This window comes from Physeter macrocephalus, chromosome 8 (assembly GCF_002837175.3).
Source record: "Physeter macrocephalus isolate SW-GA chromosome 8, ASM283717v5, whole genome shotgun sequence".
Classification (NCBI taxonomy): Eukaryota; Metazoa; Chordata; class Mammalia; order Artiodactyla; family Physeteridae; genus Physeter; species Physeter macrocephalus.
Window position 1 is genome coordinate 125,360,591 of NC_041221.1, and position 25,678 is coordinate 125,386,268.

The following is a 25,678-nucleotide window of genomic DNA, read 5'->3' on the forward strand; positions in this document are numbered from 1 at the left end:
CCAGTAGTGGGATTTCTGGGTCATATGGTAGTTCTATTTTTAGTTTTTTAAGGAACTTCCATACTGTTCTCCACAGTGGCTGTATCAATTTACATTCCCACCAATAGTGCAAGAGGGTTCCCTTTCCTCCACACCTTCTCCAGCATTTACTGTTTGTAGATAATTTGATGATGGCCATTCTGACCAGTGTGAGGTGATACCTCATTGCAGTTTTGATTTGCATTTCTCTAATGATTAGTGATGTTAGCATCCTTTCATGTGTTTGTTGGCAAACTGTATATCTTCTTTGGGGAAATGTCTATTTAGGTCTTCTGCCCATTTTTAGATTGGGTTGTTTGTTTTTTTGATATTGAGCTGCATGAGCTGCTTGTATATTTTGGAGATTAATCCTTCATTAGTTGCTTCATTTGCAAATATTTTCTCCCATTCTGAGAGTACTGTAGCTTTGTAGAATAATCTGAAGTCAGGGAGCCTGATTCCTCCAGCTCCGTTTTTCCTTTTCAGGATTGCTTTGGCTATTTGGGGTCTTTTGTGTTTCCATATAAGTTGTGAAATATTTTGTTCTAGTTCTGTGAAAAATGCCATTGGTAGTTTGATAGGGATTGCACTGAATCTGTAGATTGCTTTGGGTAGTACTGTCATTTTTACAATGTTGATTCTTCCAATCCATTTATTGAAGAGGCTGTCTTATCTCCATTGTATACTCTTGCCTCCTTTATCAAAGATAAGGTGACCATATGTGTGTGGGTTTATCTCTCGGCTTCCTATCCTGTTCCATTGATCTATATTTCTGTTTTTGTTCCAGTACCATACGTCTTGACTCCAAATTCATTGATTAGATCTCGTAGTTTTCTGGTAGCATCTTTAGGATTCTCTATGTATAGTATCATGTCATCTGCAAACAGTGACAGCTTTACTTCTTCTTATCCGATTTGGACTCCTTTTACTTCTTTTTCTTCTCTGATTGCGGTGGCTGAAACTTCCAAAACTATGTTGAATAATAGTGGTGAGAGTGGGCAACCTTGTCTTGTTCCTGATCTCAGTGGAAATGGTTTCAGTTTTTCACCACTGAGAACAATGTTGGCTGTGGGTTTGTCATATACGGCCTTTATTATGTTGAGGTAAGTTCCCTCTATGCCTACTTTCTGGAGGGTCTTTATCATAAATGGGTGTCCTAGTTTTAAAACTGACTTTTACAAGTTTGAATAACCTTTAAAAAGTCATTTTCTAAAATATACTTGGAATTTTCTTAAGAAGACATTGATTTTTCTGCAATGCAATCAAATGTTCTCAGGACACTGAAAACTATGTTCCAAGCAGGGAGACCCTGAGATTCTACAGTTTACTGAGAACAAAAGCAGGTTATTGGTAAAAGCACTGCTGGCATGCTTCCTTGAAAGATCAGGTGGTAACAGGGCTCAGGGAATAATCCCATTCTGTCCGCATAGGAACTGGAGCAAGTGAAGACTGCTAGAGCTACCATGTCACAATGCTACCAGAGACAAGTACAAGCCACAAGCCTAATGATTTTGGCACAATACTGGCATTTATGTCATAGACAATCTTCTTACTCTTTAATAGAGCCAAAATTATTTCTTCCAAAATGGTTCCAATATCCGAAGGGGGTACTTTTCTAATATTAAACAAACACAGTGGGGAAAATGCAGCAACAATAACAAATCAAGAAAAAGCCCACCTTGATGAATAAAGAAATTTTCCCCCCAGTTTTAAAAGTTAAAAAAACAATCTCTGAATGATGAGCATTTTTTTCCTCAACCTGATTCTAATTAAATGATACTAATTAAATTCTATTGAGGGCATTGATGCCAAGTTCTGAGAAATATTCTTTTGAGCCATTCTCTCCTTGTCACAATTCCTTCTAATAAACACCATGATCACTTTAAATTTTGATCTATGACCTACAAATTCTCTGAAGAATTTGAATTTGAATGAAGTTTCTCCTCTCCTTATACCAGTTAAAGGTATTGAGACTCATGCCTAAATGACAGTCAACGTTTTCCCCCATCTCATTTTGTCAAACTCAGAAATACTCAGAGACTTAAAATGAAAATATTTTTTAACAGTTACGGTTGTTAAAAAATAATATTGCGGACCAGATTAACAGAGCTCTTCATGCTGCCATTCTCTTCTTGTGCATTCTATGTAGAGAAATTTGTCTTTTTAATATTTTATTTTCTAATTCATCAACTTTCTTCCTTTCTGGCCACTTTTTAAAGAAAGCATCTTTATCCATTAAATATTGTTATTCCCTCTCTGATTCTTTTCTTGGGCTAGTTCCTTCCTTTCAGCAATGTTACTCCATCCTTAGGCTTTACTTTTCACCTCTTCTTCTGAAATCAGACCATTTTTGCTAATGTTTACTGGACAAAGCTGTCTGACTGTCCCATGGGTGTCTTAGGTATGACATGTCTTATCCTGAACCTGCTGTCATTTCCTAGAACTCTGGTTTTCTCTCTGTGATCATCACATCGGATAAGGTCATCAGCATTCACACAGTCATCCAAGCTAAAACCCTTACAGTAATTCTTGACACTTCGCACTCCAGCCCCAGATCTGTCACTCAGTCTTGTCCATTCTGCTTTGGAAATGTCACTGGAATGCATAGCCTCCCCTTCAGTACAACTCTGATGCCTTAGTTCAGGCCCTCTTCTCTCTCCTAGACCATTTCAGCAGCCATCCTTCTTTCAGTGTCATTTGCCTTCAGAGTTTATTTTCTTCCACATCTAAGTTAAAATTTTCTAAAGTACCAACCTAACAAAATATTTTTGCTGGCTTCCTGTTAGTATATGATAAAGTCCACATTTCTTAACTTGACATAGAAGGCCCTTTTTGTATGACTGCACACCATTAATGTTTCTGAACCTTAGGCTGTAAGTGAGGATACTACTCATTAGAGGAGTTGTGAGGTTTCAATGACATGATGCATGTCAAGTGTTTACTCAGTTCCTGAAAACTACTGAGTGCTCAAAAATGTTAGCTGTTATTGTTATCATTATTACCTTTTTCCTTCATAACTGATAAATTCCTCAACCTCCCATCCCCAAATTACACCCCACTCTAGCCATGGTGGACCAGTTTTCTCTTCCCAAACATGCCCTTCCTTTTCATCTTGTGCCTTTGTAATTGATGCTCTCTCTGCCTGGATTTCCCACCATAGAACTTCATGGCTAGAATTCAGAGTTGAGAGATAGTCCCCCCTTTCTTATCCTCCTACCTTATTTACTGTATACTCTATACAGTGTATACACATTACTATATACATTGTAAATACTGGCAGCTGCCCCTTCTGTGTAGATATAATAGTTCTTGACTGAGACCTGAAGGGGAAGAGGGAGTCCCATTTCACGGCCATACCTGCTTCGATTGGAGCTCCCATTACACTGCACTGAGGAGGGGGGAAGGAGGGAGCAAGTCATGGCTCAAGTGACACAGACCCTTGCTGTTTTCACCTAGATTTAATAGGTCTTCTTGAATAAGTGTGTCTTTGTTTGCTTTGTCTTTGTTGCTCTCATAAGGCACTTCAAAAGGCAGGGATGCAAGGGAACTTCCTCAACCTTTTATGACAAAAGGTAACCTGTTGCAGGCCATCTACAAAAAACCCACAGCTACATCATACTTAAGGGTGAAAGACTGGTTGCTTTCTTTTCCCTTAACATCAGGAATAGGACAAGGGTGTCTGCTCTTGCCAATTCTATTCAGCACTGTCGTGGAGGTTCTAGTCAGGGCAATTGGGTAAGAAAAGGAAATAAAAGGTATGCATACTAGAAAGAAAGACATAAAACTATCTCCATTTGTAGATGACAAGATCTCATGTATATATAAAATTCTAAATTCTCCACTAAAAAATTAATACGTTCCTCAAGGTTGCAGAATACAAGATCATTACACAAAAATCAACTGTATTTCTATACACTAGCAATGAAAAATTAAAATTAAGAAAACAAATCCATTTACAATAGCCTCAAAAAATAAAATACCTAGGAATAAATTTAACAAAATTTGACACTAGAAGTATAAAAATCATACTTCAAAAATACAAAGCATTATTAGAACTAAAGAAGATATGAGTAAATAAAAAGATATTCCATAAAATAAAGGAGAAAAAAGAACAAATTAAGCAATTATTTTACGACATTTTGGGATACCCTTTCCTAAATGTCTTCAACAAATGGGAGTAAGGTAGGGAAGGAGATTCCTTGCTTTATCTTACGCTGATTATCAGCCTGATGGGCAGGATTTCTAGGGCAGCCTGACATCAACACCTAGAACACCAAACACCATACACAAAAACTTAACATATGACATGTGTGCATGTGTTATGGATGAACACACTCAAGAAATTCCAGATTCTCAAAGATTTGTGGGCCAGATTTCCTTGGAACTGTGAGTGGAATTTCCTAGATTTGGTTTGGTAATCACCATAAATCAATCCAAAATGAATGAGGAATAAAGCAGAGGGTCAGATAGTTCACTCCAAACTTCTCATAAATGCCCTGAGTCAGGAACTACTATGCTTACCAGTTAAGTAACTACTGTGTTCAAGCTTTTGCTTTAGTGTCATCCTAACAGGCAATAAGATAGTCTGTAACATCCAGAGCCACTCTGTACAGAACAAGGTCACTGCAGTCCCCAGACAGGGTAATTCAAAGCACAGTAATCTAGAATTCTGCATTTATTACTGCAAATTTCTTTCAGTACAGTGTTCAGAGAAAGAGATATGTTTTCTAGTTCATTATTATGTCTTTGGGCTAGCAAACAGGGTTAGAGCTATATTTCAAGATCCTTGGTAACGTGATATTTACAATAAGTAACACAGAATCTCCTAAAAGCTTTTAATTGAATGATTGGATGTATGTTTATAATTCTAGTAATTAAATAATAGAAAATATTTTTAGGCATTTGTACCAAGCAATGTACCAAGTTCTTTATATATCGGAGTATACCTTGTGGACTAACCCATAATGCAGAGCTCCTTACTCCTAGACCAATCGCTACCTTTCCAGCATTCATCAGCACCAAACTGGCCATGCAGCTAGCATCTAAGGAAAAGGATAAGACCTAAGAAAGTCCTGTTAGGAAGGAAAAGCGAAAGAAAAGGCTGACCCCTCTGTGCTGAGGAGTACTGTCAGAGGCAGGCTGGAGAAAGCACAGCATGAGAAGTCCAGGGAGGGGACAGTGTGTTAGGCACAGTAAGGGGAATGCAGAGGGCACAACAATACATCTGCCTTCTTTGGGGACTCCAGGAAGAGGTCACCTCACAAATCCACACCAAACTGAGGATAACCAAAATGGCTCCTGCACGGCCCCACAAGGACCGTGAAATTACTGGAGGATTTGGCCAGGATATTTGCAAAATCCTACACTCGTGATCATACCTGACAGATAAGCAAAAACCCTTCAAACATCTTGCCGCAGAGCTGTGGATTTAACTTGGATTCCCCAAAGTCCTTTCCTCACCCCCTCAGCTCCTTGGCCATTATCTGCTCAGCTGCTCTTTCATCTTGTCTGGTTCCGGCTCTAGGTTTTTTCCTGAAGTGCCCTGTGCCTGAAAAATGCTGCCTGGTATTCTCCGGCCCTAGTCAAGCCCTCCAAACTGTCTGTTTATCCAGCAGCATTTCAGACACCACCTCCTTCACAAATCATTCTTAAAACAATTACAAGTAAGAGATCAAGTTCCTTGGCTCCCACTCAAATACAGGGACAACAAACTATACATTTTTAGTTTTGCAGAGTCATAAGCAACAGGAAATACATAGTTGTGTAGTGAGAAATAAATACTTATAAATGCCAGTAATTATTTTAAAAAGAGGAAGTATTATAACGTATAATACAAAAAGTATGTGATGTGTCTCTTTGTACATCTCAGTATAATCTACACTATAATCTCACTATGATCTACAAAACTATAATGTTATCATTGAATAAGCTACAGAGTTTAAGCAAGATATGATGTCATAAGGTTGCTTCAAACAAGTGAGATTTTCCTTAAAAAAGACCTAGATAATGCTTTCCATTTTCTACTTATGATTTTTTAAGGTATATTGGGTTTATTTCTTAGTTTACCACACAGTAACCAAACCAAGATTATAAACATTATAACTGAAGCCATTTTAAACATTGTTGACTCAATCTTGCCCCCTGCAGGGAGTGTTAACATCTTACTGAGGTCACTGAGATTTAAAAATTTGTGAAATGGAGAAAACTTTAAGATAAAGTTGACTCTTTTCAAATACAATTTTGCCACATCAGAGAGAGGGAAAGCCTATTCTAATAATGTTAAAACATTATAAATCTGTTCAAAATAACCCGATAGTAAGTTTTATTCAGAGTGTCTTCATTTGGGGTTCTAAATGCAAAAACTGAGTTGTTGATAAAATCTTGACTATATTTTAATAAATGATTTCTCAGACTTGTCATAAGAATATTCTGGGGTATTTTGTAACTACCTCATGCTAGACCAGTGTTCCACAAACTTCGCCTTACAGTGGAATTACTTTGGGAGCTTTAAGAAATAAATGCTGATGCTTGGGTGTGGGTCCCATTGTTCAAGATTCTTATGTAATTGATCTGGCTGAAGCCTGGGTGTCAGGATTTTAAATGCTCCCTGGAAATGTTAATATGCCACGATGGTTGAAATTCATTGAATTTGGAGCACTAAATTCGAGTCTCCAAGGTATAGGCGTAGGAATCAATATTTTGGAACAAAAAACTCCAGGTGATTCTTATTACCAACAAAGATAGGTAAACAGTGATCTAGTCCAGTGTCCTCACATTTCAAACAAGAAATTACTCATGAATTGACTTGCTTAAGAGCACAGTTAATCTGTCAAATTCTAATTAAAATCTCTCTGTGACAATCAGAACTTAATTCTTTTTTCTTAAGATGAAAACAGTCATGTTCAAAATTTGGAATGTGCCTTGTATGCTATTTCTAAGTCAGATGAAGACATTCACATTCAGCTTTGTCCATATGGAAGAATTTTGCATGCATTAAACCATGACATTAAGCATGGTCATGGGAAACACAGTCTTTAATCCACAGAAGATGAGGCACCCACAGAACCAGTGTTTCTTGGTACAATAATGTGTACTTAATAAGCCACCACAATCTTACTTGTAAATGTCAAGTGCAGTATCACAAATCATATCATCTTCTATCAGAAACCCCTATAACCTGGCTTTCTGTGTTGACTTTAGATTGATTTCAGATCAAAAACTTGTAAATGTGATATCAACTTCCTGGCAAACACAGGAGATTGAAGCCATATCATAGAAACTTCCTTTCCCACTGCTAATATAAACAGCAACAAAAAAGGTAAAATCTAACCAAAAATTTCACTCTCAGCACCTAAAGCAGGAAATAGGCACAAACTCCTGCTATAATATTTGAAAATGGCAGCCAAGGAATGAAATAGGAGACTGCTCCTCCAAATAATACAGGGAATGAGAATGATTCATCAATATCCTATGAAGTCTCACTAATTCTCCCTGGAGAGCTACTGTGGGTTCAGCTTATGGAGAAATTAGGGAAAGTTTGGAGGAGTAAAAGTCCCTACCAACCAACATAATAGCTCATCAGAAAGCAGACAAACAGAGAGGAACCAGCCGTTGTGATTTCTACCAGATGGGAGGAAACCAGACAGTGAAGACAGGATGATCCTCGCCACACAGGGTCAATTATCCCGAGTACTCAAGAGGAGAAGAGGAGACCCATGGACAATAAGGAAAAAAGATTCTCAGGGAGCAGGAGGTTGGACTGACAATAGGGAGGAGGAACTACTGCTGGAGAATGATGGGGCAAATGGGTGAAATCAGCACCAAGTATGATTCTCTGAAATCAAAGGTGCACAAGGGACTATAGCTGAAATGGGAGGAATCACTCAAATTTCAGGGATATCCTCTTTGAAAAGAGAATATTCCCATGACCATACAGAGTGATCCTAGCACAAGTCATACAAAGAATATCCTCAGAAAGTGCAGAGTACAGATCCTTTCATCAAAGCTGCCCAAACCCCAGCTGAGATCTTCCTCTCCTCTTCTGGGCTCAGAACACCAAGTACTTGAATCCCTGGCTCTCGAACAGGAGCAAGGACAGGAAGACAACTCTTAGGTAATTTTGGAAGGGAGAAAAGGAAAATTCACTTTTACCAAGTTAGTGGAAATAGAAATTCTGGACAGAGCTGCCCATTTTAAGCAAGCATAAGACAAAGAGAAACGGGACAGGAACTTTCTAACATACTATAATTTTTTTTAAGGCACAGAGCAGATTAAGAAAACAAGAATACTCCATTATAGGAAAAAAAGAATAATCAAGGAAATAGAAAATAATTATGCATCATTAAGTATAACGTTAGCTACAGCTTTTTTTGAAATGCCCCTTTATCACATTGAGGGAGATCTCTTACTCTCTAGTTTGTTGACAGTTTGTTTCAGGAATGGATTCTGGATTTTGTCAAATGTTTGTCTGCCTCTATTTAGATAATCATGTGATTTTGAAAAATTTGTTAATACGGTGACTTACACTGCTTCTTTATTCTGGGATAAAACAATTGGCTATTATATACACTCTTTCAATATATTGTTGGTGCACTTTGCTGAAATTCAGAAATTTTGTATCATGAAAAATATTTGCAAGCTCTTTTCTTTTCTTGAAATGCCTTTCGCCGGTTTTGGTTTCAAAGTAATCTGGCCTCATAGAATGAGTTGGGAAGTTTTAACTCCTGTTTCTTTTCTAGAAAAATTTTTATAGGATTGGCGCTATTTCCTTCTTAAATGTTCAGCAGAATTTACCAATGAAGCTATCTGAGTCAGGATTTTTCTTTATAAGAAGGTTTTTAACTACAGGTTCAATTTCTTTAATTGATATAGGGATATCTATGTTATTTCTTCTTGAGTGAACTTTGTTGGTTTACATCTTTCAAGAAATTACCCACTTCATTTTTATTAGCTTAAAGCTGTTCATGGTATTGCCTCATTATTCACTTATCAGTAAAATCTGGAGTGATGTTACCTCTCTCATTCTTTTTTTTTTTTTTTTTTTTTTTTTTTTTTTTGCGGTACGTGGGCCCTTCACTGTTGTGGCCTCTCCCGTTGCGGAGCACAGGCTCCGGACGCCCTCCATCGGCAGGCGGACTCTCAACCACTGCGCCACCAGGGAAGCCCAAACCTCTCTCATTCTTGATATTGATAATCTGTGTCTTTGCTTTTTCCCTGTCAGTGTGGATAGTGGCTTATCAATTTTATTAATTTTTTCAGTGAACCAGCTTTTGGTTTCAATGATTTTCTCACTTTTTCTGTTTCCTACTTCATTTATTTTTACTCTGAACTTACTTCTTTTCTTCTGCTTATTTTGGTTTAATTTGTTCTTTTAATTTTTTAATGAAGCAGCTAAGGTCCCTGATTTGAGACCTCTCTTCTTCTAATATAGACCTTTAGAGCTATAAAATTCCCTCTAAGTATTCCTTCAATGGCATCTCACAAATTCTGATATATTGTTTTCATTCATTCAGTTCAAAATGCTTTCTAATTTCCCTTTTGAGTTCTTCTTTGATCCACGGATACCAGAAATGAGTTACACAGTTTCTGAATGTTTGGGTATTTTCCAGAGATCTTTCTGTTACTGCTTTCTGATTTAATTCCATTGTGAACTAAGAAGACACTTTGCATACAGCTTAAAGAATGTGTCAGGCTATGCCTGGGTTCTCTCTGCCCACAGCACAGCCTGGAAAACCTCTCAAGCAGCAACCTGGGAAAATCTAGCAGAGTCCTTTCCGGGATCACTTTCTGTTGTTACTTGAGGTCCAATATCTTGAAACCCATTGTTTCATATATTTATTCTGTTTTTCAGTTCTTCTCAGGCAGGAGGGTTAATCTGGTTCCTGTTAGTCCATCTTGGCTGGAAATAGAAGTCTCAAATTTGTTTTAAGTATTATGAGTTTTGAATAAATATTTTACCAGATCGTACACATAAAGAAACTCTGGATATAAGCATTCAGAGGTATAATCAGAAATGTATATACCAAAAAGATTTCCCTAGGCCAGATAACAAAAGAACATAAAAATAGCAAGCCATCTCTTTCATTCTATTGGAAGTGTGTACCTATTTATCATTCTCATACTTAACAATTGATACAATATATTTCTAAAGTGTAGAAATACATTACGTTTGCAATTTTGTGTTTCACTCGAAATAAAGTTGTAGTTAAGTGTGTGAGTTTTGAGGTTATACCACTGTGTTCCAATCCTACTTTCTTCATTTATTAGCTGAGTGAATTTCAGCAAATTGTTTTACCTCCTTGTGCCTCAGTTTTCTCATTTGTAATATGACGTTAAAAAATTATATCCTTGGGTTGCTATAAGAATTAATTTCTCTAAAAAACTTATCATAATCCCCAGTATTACATAATTTTCCATTTCAAATTAATACTACTTTAATTTATGCATAGATAAATCATAATCTGACTGAAAACACTATACATACAAACATAATAGATTCACTGCTATTATCTACCTGACATGCAATGAATTCTCCTGGATGAGGTCTTTGCCTTCAGCCTCTCCACCCTCCATTTCTTTTTGTTTACCACTCCAGATTGACCTTTATAGGGAACTCTTTTCAAGATTAGAAGTCCTTCATAATCCCTCTCCTCAGAGGCTACTGCATAGAGGGCAGCCTCTTGACTTCGGCATTCCAGACTTTGGGTATTAAGGTCCAAGTTTATTTTTCCAGCCTCATCGTCTACTCTTCCCTTTCACTGTATCTTAGAGCCACACTGGTGAATAAGCGTCCATGAACACTCAAGGACCTCTACTATGTCTGTACTTTTTTCATTCTATTTCTTCTACTTGGAACCGCTATGTTTATGTAGTCACATATACGGCCTGCCTTTTATATACTGCACTGTGTGGAGCAGAGGGAACACAAGGCAACTCAACATAAAGATATCTGCTCTTAAAAGGCTCACAGCCAAAAAAGTAAGCAGTCACAATGCAATGATGAAGAGATCTAGTCTAAAGGAATGGGATATATGGCAGGTATAGTAAAAAAGAAGAGCATGCCTAATTTTTGCACCAAAGGTAAGGTAAGGCAGGGAGGCAGGTGGTGGTCAAGGAAAGCTTCACAGAGAAACTGTTCTCTGGACAGTCTGAAGACCCCTCTGACCTACTCGTATTAGATTTAGCAATATACTAGCCCACTGATTACAAGTACCTTGAGTGAAATAAACTACTATATATTCGTTACACTGTGAAATGCTTGGAACAAGACTTTGTGCACAGAGAAGGGGGAGACTAAAGAGACCAGTTAAATAGTGAGTAACTACTAATAGCAACACTGGTACTTACAGTAGAAACATGTCAAAAAAAAGATGAGCAGGGTCTAAAAATTCAACTGCATAACAGGCAAGGCAGTGATGATGATATATAGTAGTTTTCATTTGACCTGTATTATCACAAAAAATCCCCACAAAAATTACATTGTTCACAACGGATGCACTCTGACCTATGACATTCCAAGTGATGCTGGAACAATCTTCCTCATCCATAAACACAATTTTGTGTAGGAGAGCATATCATATCTTGGCTTTAGTTTTCATAATTATAGCTTATTATTTATTGAGCACTTACTCTGTGCCAGACACTGTCTAGGCACTTTATCTTTCATTTAATTCTCATACCAAGAATGTGAGCCACTCTTAAAACATGCTATTTATTCTGAGTCCTTACACTCTCAATAAAAGCAGCATTAAACTTTATGTGTATGATTTAAACGGTTGACAAAATCCCTTTATTCCGTATCTGAAATTCCATTTTTGAATATTCCGCTGTTATCTTTTTGATAACTTGGGAGTTCAGTTAAAAGAGATTAGCATCAATAATGATCATTTATTGGGTGCCAAGTATTGTATCATTAAGTCTCAAAAATAATTCAAGGTTGACACAGTAGACACCTATTATATATTCAGAAACACAGATCAGAGAGGGCAATCACATTTCCAAGGTCACACAGGTCTTAATATTAAGGTTTGATTCTGGCTATACCCTGTGTTCCTAAAACACAGCAAATATCACTCAGTAGATGCCTACCATGTGCCAGGCGCTCTGCCTATTATGTGTTAGGAGCTTATTAACACAGTATTGCTTTTAATCTTCCCAACAACTCTATAAGGTAATTGCAGGTCCACAATCCTTTATCTGAAACCCGTGGAGACAGGTGTCATTTAAGAATTTTTAGTATTGGGGAATTTTTTTTTTTTTTTGAAATATACAATGATATAACATAAACCCCTCTCCCCACCCATGCACCTTTTGTTATTTATTGCTTTTGGCTAAATCCTATGTAATAACCTTTCTTTATATTTAATTCATGTGTGTGTGTGGTAGCTTCACCTAGTTTCCATACCAGCTAAAACTCTAATGTCTTCGGACCTGATGCTGAAATAGGAAAACGGAAAATATTTATGGAGCTACACAAATATAAAATATTTGAATATTTTTATTTTGTATTGCAGGTTCCTCTGCCTCTAGGTAGACAAACCAAAAGCAAACAAAGATATACATAAATAAGGATACTTAGAGGCGGAATAAATGAAAATACTCACTGGTTTAACTCAAAGGAGTTTTAGAAATAAAGCATCAGGTTCTAACAGTCTGCCAACACATTCAATCTTACTGCATAGATCAAAAGAGCACAGGCTTAAATCGAAGAGTGAGAAACGGAAGCTTGGCCTCTCCCAGATCAGATTAATCAATGAACTGATTTTCTCCAAAACTTAGAGCCGTCCTTTATACAGCCCAGCATCTCCACTCTGAGTTTTAGCTTTCCATCTCCCTTTGCTATCATTCTTCATTCCGTTCTTCTTTTCTTTCCCTTCCACTTTCCACTGCCTGCTTTTTTTCTCTCTCATTTTCCTTCCCTTGTGTTCTTAATGGCATTCAAGATAAGGATGTCATCTGAGCTACTGCCAAAAAGTTCAGTTCCCACAGATCTTCTGGTATTTCTCTGATGCCCATTTAAGGCTAAGTTTAGTTTAGAGAGTGCAAGGTTATAAACCGTTCTTAACGACCTCAGGAGTGCAGAACTGCGTGTGTGTGTGAGCGTGCAGGAGCGTGTGAGTTTGACATCTGTGGCTGGTAATGTTTTCTCTCTGTTCCTTGTAATTTCATTCTCACTAAATCTTCTGAGTGCAAGAAAAAGGGAGACCTCTTATTTCTATAAACCAACATCAGCTCAGTAACTGCGGTAACTGGTAATTAATTGTGGAGTTTAAATAATGTTATTCAGTACAAGATTCCATCATGCTATATCGTGTAATATCAACACAGGAATTAGTCCAATACTGTTTTTCCCATTATAATGAGTTAGTTTTTTTCATTCAGATTAATTGCAGGAAAACTTCTGTAATTCTCCCTTAATCAGGAACCATTTCTGAGCTCTTACATAAATTTGTTACTACTCCTATTATAGTATTTACTATGTTGTATTTAATTTTAGTGTTTAAGCAGATGACTAGTTCTAGTCTTTAAACAGATAATTTGCTTCTCATTAACAGGGAGTATATATTTTTTGTAAGTTGAACTCCACATACTTGGTCTAATACTAAATAAGTACTCAATAGATATGTGATAAATAAATAAATAAATATTTATAAATAAATTTATTTTAGTTACCATCCTGTATGTTCTAACTTGTGGTTAAAAAGGTAAAAGATAAAATTCCAATAGGAATTTTAGGAAATTCCTAGGAACAAACTATAGATATTTATAATATTTGGAAATGGGGAAGACTTTTTTAAACATAATACCAAAGGAATAAATCATAAAAAGCCTTTTTGGAGGGAAATGAACAGAACATATGAAAAGCTTTAAATTTTCACTTATTCAATGACTCAGTAATTACATTTCTAGGATATATTTTAAGAATAAAATCAAAGATATAGATTTATCTACATAGATTTTTATCACAGCTTTGCTAAGAAACAAACCAATAAAACCACAAGAGAACCTGAAAATGACCTTAAATGTTAATTAATAAAAAATGTAATTACAGCAGACAGCTATATCACCATAATTGAATTTAAGGTCTGAAATCAGATTGTTGGAGATCCTCCTCCTGTTCTAATACCCACAATGCTACCATAAGTTTGAAGTGGGCAAAACTTCCTCATCTGTGAGACAGAGAAAATAACTTTACAAATATCATACGGTTGTTTAGAATGTAGATACCTAGCCCTCATTATTACAACATGCAGTGTAACTATTACAATCCATAATCTAATACAATGTTGTTCATAACCTAAAAGAAGAAGCAGGATATAAGTACATTTCATGTTACAGAACATGAAATATTCTTACAGTCGATTCCAGTAAGAATGGAAACAGCCCATTCTTTGTAAGCAATATATGTGTGGTAGAACAAAGGACTCAAAGTATAACCCAAATCTTAAAAGTAATTAATTCTGACTGGAGAAAAATCATAAATAATTGCATTTCTTGTTTTTCCTTGTCTTGTTTTCTAAATTACCTTATAATAAACACGCGTTACCTTTAGATAAGAACATTACAATGGGAGGAATTTTTTCTAAAAGTACTGCCTATTCGTTTCTTGGAAGTATCAAATCCACTGCATATAGAATTCTGCAGAATTCCAGCCTGTTCTCTCACCACACTCCCCTGTATTCCTGGTCACATTATTAATTTACTATGCTACTTGAATGTCCATAGGCTGAACAAACCCACCCTGCATACTTTATAATAAATTCCAAGAGCATGGAATTAATGTTGATTAATAAATGTATAAATTATTTCTGCACAAAGTTTGCTCCGGTCTACATAATCCCCAGAATTCTGGAAAACCCTAATTTGCCAATCTCCACTCTCGTTCTTGGAGAATCTGGATAAGGTCTGAGTAGGTTTAATAACAGTCACAATTACTTTACCGACTGAAATGTGAGTGGATGAACAAAAATGTACAGAATAATTCAAGACTTTAAGGTGCCATCACACAATCCTGAGCAGTAAGTTATAACGGATGCCTTTAGAGAAGTCACCATCATCACGTTCCCCCTGAATTAGACAGTAAGAGAGACACTATACATCTGTTAAATGCCCGCTTAAGCAGGAGCATAATAACACAGAGTTTAAACAGCCAGGGCTCTGACAACGGAATTCCGTCTCACGATGGAGGGAGCGAGCGCACACCCTGTGACTGGAAGTATTCAAGCAGAAGCTGAGTTACTCCTCCTCAACATGTTTTTAGACACTGAGTTCATGCGTTCACTGGATGATTTTATGAAAGTTATCCTGAAGGGAAATCCGTCCATTTTACATTTCACATAAAGGCGTGATAGTTTAGATTTTATAAACTTTAACATTTGCAACTTGATCTCACTTTTTTTTTTCTGATGCAGATTCAGATTAACAAAAGGAACTTTTCCTTAAAATATCAGTAGGTTAAAAAGTAAATTTCCAATCCTCCTTTTAAGGTACCATTTACTGAAAGATGTACATTTTAAAGGAAATGTCACTAAGCATAAGGGTATTTGAAATTTTACCAAATTTACACACTTTTTAAAAGGAAGTCATGTTTACATGTTTACTACTACAAACTGTTAAAAAATAATTGTTTAACAATTTGTAGTAGTAATTTATGCATAATTTAAAAGGGTCTAGGATATATTTCTAACAGATAGTCTTTATATAAGCATCAAGGAAAATTCCATTACAAAATATGATTTCAACAACCATTTAAGGTATAGAAGTTGAAACAGGGACCTGGGGCAGGCCATGTTTATTTTTATTTTTTAAAAAATATTTATTTGTTTATTTATTTGGCCGCATCGGGTCTTAGTTGCAACACGTGGTATCTTTCGTTGTGGTGCAAGGGCTCTAGAGTGTGGGCGCTTACTTGCTCCGCGGCATGTGGGATCGTAGTTTCCCGACCAGGGATCGAACCCGCATCCCCTGCATTGGAAAGCAGATTCTTAACCACTGGACCACCAGGGAAGTCTCCAGGTTACTGGAGTTTATAATAAGTAATCACTGTACTTAGTCCAGAAATCCCTCAGGTAATTTCATTTCTTGCCTGCCTGCCCCCTCCAAGTTTCTACTGATAAATAATAAGGTATATTTTAAGTGTTAGAGAAAAAACACCAAGTCTTGATATATAATGATGAATGCATGTCTATGTATTTTCAGGTTTATATTAAGTGCAATATTTATCTTATTTCAAACGTCGTCTTTATGGAGAGAGAAGCAAAAAAAATTGAATATTGTCATGTGCCTTGGACATAGCTAAGCTGTCTGCATTTTACAATCAGCATGGGACCACAAGAACTCTTTCTTCAATGCTAAGTATAAAAGGTCATTGTACATATCAGCAAGAATGAGGAAAGGACTCCAAAAAGGCTCAGCTTACCCAGCACCAAGACTCAAGTTAAATACCACAATCATGCCAGCCATTGGTTACCATTCAGTCTCTGTCTCCAGTCCGGAAACCAGTCTGCCAGAAGCCCAGATAGCAGAAAAAGCTGCCATGTTTATCACACTACTGATCCCAAGAGACCAATTTAAAGGGAAATTATATGTGTTCTACATTAAGAATGAAAAGTATCCCTAATTTTACAAAAGACTTTTTTCTAGGAGAACAAAGAACATATATTTTGAAAATTCAATCATTGAAAAAGACAATATGAACCGTAAATGTAAACTGGGCACATGGGCCTATTCACTAACCTCAACATAAATTATTCCTTTTGTAGCTAAGCAGACAATGTTTCTTGAGAAAAATTATGAACTCCACTTTCAGTGGGATTAGCTATTACACATTAAAAATTCAATTGAAAATATCTTTCAAAAGCGTTAAAGTTCAGAGTTGCAATCTAAGAGTGGAAATTGCTAATTTCTTCTTTGGAATAAACAAAGTTTTAGAACTTTCATCTGAAGGTTAGTACTTAAAAAGATTTTTAAGAAACAAACCCATGTTTAAGAAAAAAATATCCTTCAGGCCAATGCATTAACTAATAAATTTTGTAATTCTTCTGAAAACATGCTACTGTACGTGTAAAATATATGTTAAGTCTTTATTGAATTGCCATAAATTTAGCAAGGACTAACAAACCCAATGAATGAATAACTGTTGCAGAATAACGATGTAATGCCTAGAAGCCCCTTTCTCGAAACTACACAATTCCTTTGCCAATTAGGAATTGAATTTGAAATCTGCTCAAGATAAAAGTGCTACAAAGTTTACATGACCTCCAGAAAAATGAACATCATCTCCACCAATTATAACTATGTTTGAAATTATAAATTTAACTACTTTCCATTCTATGGTGTTTAAATAAACTTATCATTTCGGAAATTTGTTTTATTCCATTCTCAACAACTTATCATTTTATGCTAACATTTCACAATTAATTTTTCTTCCCAAAATAAAAGCATCTGGTGAAGACATTTAAATTTGTCCTAAGTGTAACTATAAACTCTGTCATTTGTGGAATGTACTTCGGTCCCAAGAAATCTCTATTACCTTAGGAATAATGTAAATATCTTAATGTACATACAAGTGTATGTTAAAAGGCTGCATACATCTTACTTTTCAAACTTCACCATATTATTCTAATTTCTCAGCTTCTTCTCAAGCTTCAACCTGAATACCAGGATTAAGTTTTTGTCAGTGTAATGGATATAATTTTAAAAACACAAGGTTTCTTTGCAATTCAAAGCCTCTATACATATATAAACCATCACCACTACTTATCTGTAACATTTCAATGACATATCTTCATATACTCAAAGTTTCACAACAAAGAAAGCACTATACAACTTTAGATGCTATGAAAGCCCTGGGAAAATCAATTGAGTATGTATGTAATTATGAATGATTATGTAATACTGATTTTAGTTTAAGCTTGTTTTACTTTTATGGTTCAGTGCTAAACAGTTATCACATTTTATAAAATGTGATAACTGTTACCTTCTTTGATATGCCCTTTTGCTATCAGAACATTATTAATAGTTCACTTATTGCATCAACACTGGGGATTTTCAGTAGTCTACAGGTCACGAGTTTAACTGCTATTTAAATTATGGTAAATTGGTTTCATATTGGCTTGACCGACCGTTTACATGGATAAGGTGGACAATGCTGGATGCCTACCCAGCACCCATTCCCCTACCCCTTTCCTCCTGCCAAACACAACTTCTACTGGGTAGATACCAAACTCTCCTTTTCAGATAGATGACTTTGAGAGGCTTTCATCATCTCCTGCTCCAAAGACAGGTCCTGGTAAGTCTACATGGAACATATTAATACCATTCCTCTTACCAGGGACTGGTTCAAAAACTCAAGCTTAATCCAATCAGCATATGGAGTATCTCTGAAGGCTAGTATTGGCCCATGGTTAAAGGAGAGGTTTTCTCTCTCTAGATGTGAACAAGAAAGCATGTTCCCTTAGTTACTGCTGGCAGTCATTTTACAACCATAAAGAACTGGAGGGTAGGGCAAAACTGACAAAGGAAGGAAAGGCCAAGAGAAGTAGAACAACAGAGTGAAAGCCTTGATCATGTCCTACCTGAAGCCCAATGACTCTGGAATTTTTGTATGCAATGTAATATATTTCCTTGTTGGTTAGGGCAATTTATTTCAGATTTTTGTTGGCTTTGCAGCCAAGAACATGCTACATTTTTTTAAAACAGAGGCCACACTGCTAACAGTGACTCCTAATTTGAATTAACTCCAAATTATTAGTATCTGCCATCAGTCACTCACTCAGAATTACTCTAGAGCCGGAGTCCCAGAGTTGGCCTCCTGAACTGAGTTCACTCTGGTGGAAAAAACTGAGACACTTCAGCTGCTATTAGCTATATCTCAAAATCTGACCATGCAAGTTATAGACATAATCAAAGAAGAATGAAAATATTATTTTGTTAGAAGATTTTTTCATCAGGTAATAAAAAATTACACATTTACAAGAAGATAAACTTCTCCAAAGGGAGGTTCTCTTTTCTCTTCTTACCTCTTTCACACTGTGGACCAGTGAATCCATAAACACAAGCACAGCGGTTGGGTCCAATACAACGTCCACCATTCTGACATCCATTTTCACAGACAGCTGCACACAAACACAACAAGAAGCTCACTGTACAGTAAATATCCAAGTACAATGTAGTACTTGTAGCAATAATGGATCTTACCTCTAAAACACGCCACATCATGCATTTAAGTAAATATATTTCAGCATATATTGAGACCAAAACCTACACAATTCATGTAAATCACGTTGTTAAGCAAGCATTTGGTAAAAGTTTTGTTTTTAAATCAGAATCACAAGGATTGGCTGGCTCTAATGCCCATACAGTCAGAATATAATGACTCGATCCTCTATTTCAGTTCTATTAACACTATAATCTATTTTCATAGGTAAAAGGTGATTAAAATATGAAGGAAAAGGATTGTAGACTTTAGAGAGCAGAGAGAGGGAGAAAAAAGTAGAGGAAAATGTGATATGAAAAAATAAAGAGGATATGGAAATAAAAAAGAAAAAAACAAAGAAAAGGAAGCCAAAAAAGAAGGCAGAATAAATAAAAGGCAAAGCTAACATGAAAAATGGGGGAAAATACCACCAATTCAGCAATAAAATACCAAGAGAAGTAACTAATGTGTCAACTTGTAGAAAGAAAGGGGAAAACCTCACTGTGTCAACACAAAAGGTTCTTTCTTATGAAATTAACCCACAGTTCAAAATTTGTAAGTAATGATGATAAACACCTGCAGCACATATTTTCCCTCCTCTGGACTTGCAACAGGGAGACCAGAATTCGGAAGTCAGGTGGCCCAGAGGGAGCCAGTGAGTCAGAAAGGAATCTGAACTCTCTCCCCACCCTCTCTCCCCACTGCACCTCCCAAGGGGAGCAACTCAGCAGCCAGGACCCAAGACAAAAAAATGTCCTAAAAAAATCACCCTTCACATTACTTGAAAAATAAGTATTCCTGTGAAACATAATGAGGACAGCTGAATTCAAGAATCTCATCTCCTGCAAGAGAAAATACCAATACTACAGGCTGTGTCGTAACCTACCCACCTGTTGAACAGATTAACACTCTGTCCCCGCAGAAGTAGAAGAGGATTACATTCTATGACCTGTGCCTCCAAAACAGGACTTAAGACACGAAAGGGCAGTGACGAGGCAGAGCACATTTACGTGCACTTCAAGTGAGGGCCATATCGGAAATGGGAAGCTCAATAAATAAAGCGATATCTAAAGATGCAAGAGGGTTCATATTTCCTTACCAGGAACGTGCAGCTGGATTACCTGCCATCATCCAGAGCACACAGAACAGTTTCTCTTCTGCTCATAGTAGCAATACCAAAGCATACTTTGAAACGAGACACCTTCATCTTAAAGCATCAGTGTGCCAAGGGTCTTAACATTCTTTGTCTGCATCAGGCTTCGCTCCAAAGCAGAATTCTTTGTATGTCTACACAAGAACGTCTCCCTAAGAATCGCACCTTTCCGCTTCTTCGCTTGTCCCAAGCTGAGTTTTACGAGAAAGTCCAATTCATCACTGCCTTGGAAAAACAGTTGGGCAGTAAGTTAGATGGATAAATACACAGGATAAAAGATGCGAAATAAAGGTCATGAGAAGCCTGAGAAAGATGGAGATGGAAAGGAATGTGGAAGGAACAAAAATCTGTCAAGAGAACTCTTGGTAGGGTATAATTTCACAGAAACAACCGTAAGGATTTGAATATTTTGATTGCTAAAGGTATACTGCAAATGGGTAATACTCACCTAATGTAATTAATTAATATGAAAGGAATTTTCTTTAAATACTATCAAGGTGTAAGAAATGTAAATGAAAGTCACTGTCCCAGACATGTTCTCTCATTATACATATGCTAACCCTTATGATGTGAATGGGAAAACACATCCATGACTGACACTCAGGATCTATCCCTGGGGAGGCGGAGGGAGGGAGGGTTTCTCTCAGGGTTTTTTCCAAGACAGAGCTTCCAAATGCCAGGGAGGAGAAGAGGGCTGGATAAGCCTGGAGCATCTCCTGAAGAGAGCTCGCCCAGTACCCATGAAATCCAGGCTAACCTACACAGGTTAGACTCACAATGCCTCTCTTCTCACTAAATTTTTTTTTGGTTGTGGAAAACGTAGTTATTATTCATAAAAATTATGTTAACATGCAACATGGCTTTTTGTTACTTCAAATGAAATAATTTTTTAAATTTCTCAATTTTAATTTTTAATACAGTAAATATCAGCAGGTATAACCCATTTAAACAAAAGATCTTCGGTGTCTTCAATAATTTAAAGAAGTACCAAGGGCTCCTCTAAACAAGAAGGATGAGACTGGCCCATACAGCCATTTGCTTCTATTCCTACTCTCACCTGAGAGAGAGCTCTTCCAGGAGAGAGACCATAGGGAGTTTGCCTTTGTATCCCCCTCATTTACTGTAGTATTTGATGTACTGCAGATTCTCCAAAACTCCCAAAATATGTCAAAATCTCACAGGATTCTTCCCACCTTTTTGGGAGGCAGAACAATGCAGGGAACAGATGAGGAGTTCTGCTGTGCTCAGCACATCTAGTCACATCACCCTTCCGATTCTCAGCTTCCCTGCCCCAGAGGAGTTTGAGGATTAAATAAAATGGTGTAAAAAACAAAGTTCACAGTGGCTACACATTAAAGTGTTCTACAATCTTAATTCCCCTTCTTTTTTATACTGCAAAGGATCTGTATGAAAAACAAGACGTGTTTTACAGCAACCAAAGTTTACCCTGAAGAGCAATAGCCAAAGAAGAGAAGCAGGCAATGCAGATATAAAAGTGAACCAAAAGGAAAAAGAAGAGGTAATTTCCTTCTTTTGAATAAATTAGGATAAAAGTTATTTTATAAAGTAACAAGACATAATGGCAACAAATTTATCTTTCAACTGGAGTTGGAAAGAAACTTGTATAAGCCTAAATTTCCACCATGGAAAGAATGCTGACCACCCAGGAAGAAAAAAAAAAATGCTTACACCTAGCGTGGGACAAAGCAAAAGGCAAGGGAGAAGACTACGTAAAGGAATATGAGGTGGTTTCTTAACTGCCTGCCATGATCTGGGGAGAAGGGAGAAGCAAACCCTGTTTCAAGTTGGTCAGCTTGTGATATAGAACCCTGATCATGACTGCCAAAGCCTGAATATTTTTATTCAGTAAATATTTACTGAGCACCTACTCTGTGCTAGGTAATATGACAAGTGTCTGTTATTACTAGACAGACTCCTGTACCACTCAACATAGGTACAAACACTTGGACGTAAGTCAAATCTGAAATTATGGTAGTTACTTCTACACAAACGTATGGGATAAAAACAGATGCTAAACCAGGTTAAAATGTTACAAAGAGGAAAGAAACAAAAGCCTATTTTTCTACACGAGATAATATAAATCTCTACTACTGGAGCTACCTTTTTCCTTTGTCTTCCAGGTTACCATGCTCTCCCAGTTTTCCTCCTGTCTCACTGTCTACTCTTTCTCACTCTTTGCTGGCTTCTCCTTTCTCTTCTCCACCTCAAAATGTCGGGCAGCAATCAAGGCTCTGGCTTCAGCCCACTTCTCTTCTCTACCTGCTCCAACTTCCTAGTGATCTTTGTCTAGGCCTACAATTAAAAGATCAACCACAGGGGCTTCCCGGGGCTTCCCTGGTGGCGCAGTGGTTGAGAGTCCGCCTGCCGATGCAGGGGACACGGGTTCGTGCCCTGGTCTGAGAAGATCCCACATGCCGCGGAGCGGCTGGGCCCGTGAGCCATGGCCGCTGAGCCTGCGCGTCCGGAGCCTGTGCTCCGCAACGGGAGAGGCCACAGCAGGAGAGGCCCGCGTACCACACACACACACACAAAAAAAGTCCTACCACTTCCTGTTCAAAAGGACAACTGAATGAGGGTAGATATATTAAACAGCACAAACTGAAGGGGTTTTTAAACTAAAAGCTTACATAAAGAAATCTAATATTTGAATGTGAAAAAGGCCCCGAAAGATTACGTCAAATTTTAGGGCCAACACTAGAACGTATTCAGTTCTTTCCAGTGCAAGCTCATCGTAGAAAATTAGAAAAGTATAAAAAAGAAAATAGGGATTATCAGTAACTCCACAACCAACACCCTCCCACCAGAGACGGCCATTACTATTTAGGTAAATACTGCTATGCAATCCTAATAAATTAAGTAATTCTCTTAAAAAGAGGGCTTCCCTGGTGGCGCAGTGGTTGGGACTCCGCCTGCCGATGCAGGGGACACGGGTTCGTGCCCCGGTCCGGGAGGATCCCACATGCCGTGGAGCGGCTAGGCCCGTGAGCCATGGCCACTGAGCCTGCGCGTCCGGAGCCTGTGCTCCGCAACGTGAGAGGCCACAACAGTGGGAGGCCTGCGTACCGCAAAAAAATAAATAAATAAAAAATAAAATAAAATAAAAGATTAACCATATAAAAATTCAATCTATATGCTCCCAAAGTCATATCTCTATCTCTGACCTCTCTCCTAAGAGCTGAGTTCATAGATCTTTTCACTTGGAAGTCTAACAAACTTCTGTAACTACCAAATCCAAAAGAGAACTCTTGGTATCCCATGCTCTTAGCCCCACCTGACCCCAGTCCAACCCACTCCCCACTCAGTCTTTGGAATATCAGGAAATGGCATCACCATTCAGCCCAGAGCTCAACCCAAACCTTCTAGTTGTCATTATGGATCTTTGCTTTTTCTTTCAGTCTCATTCACCACACCCATTCCATAAGTACACACTTCCTTCCATAGATTCTACCTCCAATGCAAGCTTAATCCAAACACTTATCACATCCTCAGTTACTAGAGCATCATTGACCAGCACCACTGCACTAGCCTCCTAACTGGCCCTTTCATTTTCTCTCTTGCCATTTCTACAATCCAGTTTCAACACAGCAGCCAGAGTGATTTTTTTTTTTAATGTTAATAGGATTGTATCACTCCATAGCTCAAACTGCACCAGTGGGTTCCCATAATATTTAGGGGATAGTCCAAATTTCTTTCCTTGGTTTATGAGGCCCTACACTTTTGTCTCTGAACTCATCCCCTGCCATTATTTCTTTCCCTCACTTCAGCCACATAAGTCTTCCTCTTGTTTCCAAAATGTATGTAATCTGTTCCCACCACAGGTCCTTCGTATTTGCTTTTCCCTCTGTCTAGAACACTCTTCCCATAGACCTAAAAGCACAGACTCAGGTCTGTGTTCAAAGTCACCTTCTCAGAGATTCCCCAGTTAAAAAATAGCAGAGAACTGCTTATTCTGACCCAGACTCTCTCCCCCTTACTCTCATTTATTGTTCTAGAATTTCTCATTCCCTAAATTTGTATTAGGCATTTCACTTTCCACCTACTTGTTACCTGTCTTCCCTACCAGAAGATAAGCTCTAAGAAGTTGGGCATCATCTTGCTGGTCACTGATGTACTCCCAGCACCTTGCACAATGTGGGGCATACAGTAGTTATTCAATAAACATTGCTAAAGGAAATGAAAGAGTGCTTTCTAAGGAACATTTTCTACATTTCTGGGAAAGCAGCTAAGCAATGTTAATGTTTTTATAATCCACATTTTAAAAAACATTTCCAGGACTTTTCTGGGTTCACAAGCTGATACTGTTACACCCGCCTCTTTACTCCCAGTAATTCTCTATGTAAGACAACTTAGAAAGCATCTTCCTTAAACCATTTCTTGAGCTGACATGTACTAGTTATCATACCATCACCTTCTTATTTGCTGGGACTAATGATTTTTTTTAAGTTATATAACTTTCTTGAACCAAATGTTCTATTACCTGTGAGTAAATGTTAGGCAAGGATAGTTCCGTCCCATGAGATATCTAGAGAACAAATTTTCAGATGTATGATGGTCTTCTGGCCCAGTGCTTTTTCGCTTTCCCCTGACTGAAAAGTGTGGTGACATCAATATGGCTTGCCACAGGGGCAGAAGAACATAAAAGCGCCTCCTACAGGATGGGAAACTACTTTCCGTCACCTCATTTCCCATTTCTGTGTGAAGAGCAGGGAAGAGACAAACCTATAAGAGCTCTTTCTGTAGAACTTTCAGGAAAATACATACATACACACACATACCCCAGACAGGTACAGCAGGTGAATTCAGGCAAAAGTGGCTAGTTTTAGGATAGGTTTGATGAAATACTCTGAAAGACCAGTTGAGGCAAGGTTCTTCCCCTGCAATTCTAAAGGAATTACGATTTTTCTCCCTAAGGAGTAAAAGGTTGAGTTTCAAGAAGCATAACAGTGTCTCTTCTCTGGCTATTGAATTCTATAAAATAGGGATACAATCAGATCTCCTAATGCTTTTATAGGTGTAAAAAAAGGTATAAATCTGCTTTGTTATAAATAAAATAGACAAATTACAGGAACATGCTGTATACCACAGGGAACTCTACCTAATGCACTGTGGTAACCTAAATGGGAGGGAAGTCCAAAAGGGAGGGGATATCTGTCTGTGTATGGTTGATTCATTTTGGTGTGCAGTGGAGGCTAACACAACATTATAAAGCAACTGTACTCCAATAAAAATAAATAAATAAATAAATATGGTGTTCATAATAGACTTTTTTTTTTTTTTTTTTTTTTTTTTTT

At 37.4% G+C, this 25,678-nt stretch overlaps 1 protein-coding gene across 1 annotated transcript in view; it reads right to left on the bottom strand.

Annotated features, from left to right (window-relative positions):
• Window positions 1–25,678, bottom strand: part of FBN2 (fibrillin 2) — a 224,600-nt gene that overhangs the window by 186,420 nt on the left and 12,502 nt on the right. The window contains exon 5 of the mRNA XM_024120349.2: window positions 19,038–19,133. Within this exon, the coding sequence (XP_023976117.1) occupies window positions 19,038–19,133 (96 nt within the window). The remainder of the gene's footprint in view (window positions 1–19,037; window positions 19,134–25,678) is intronic.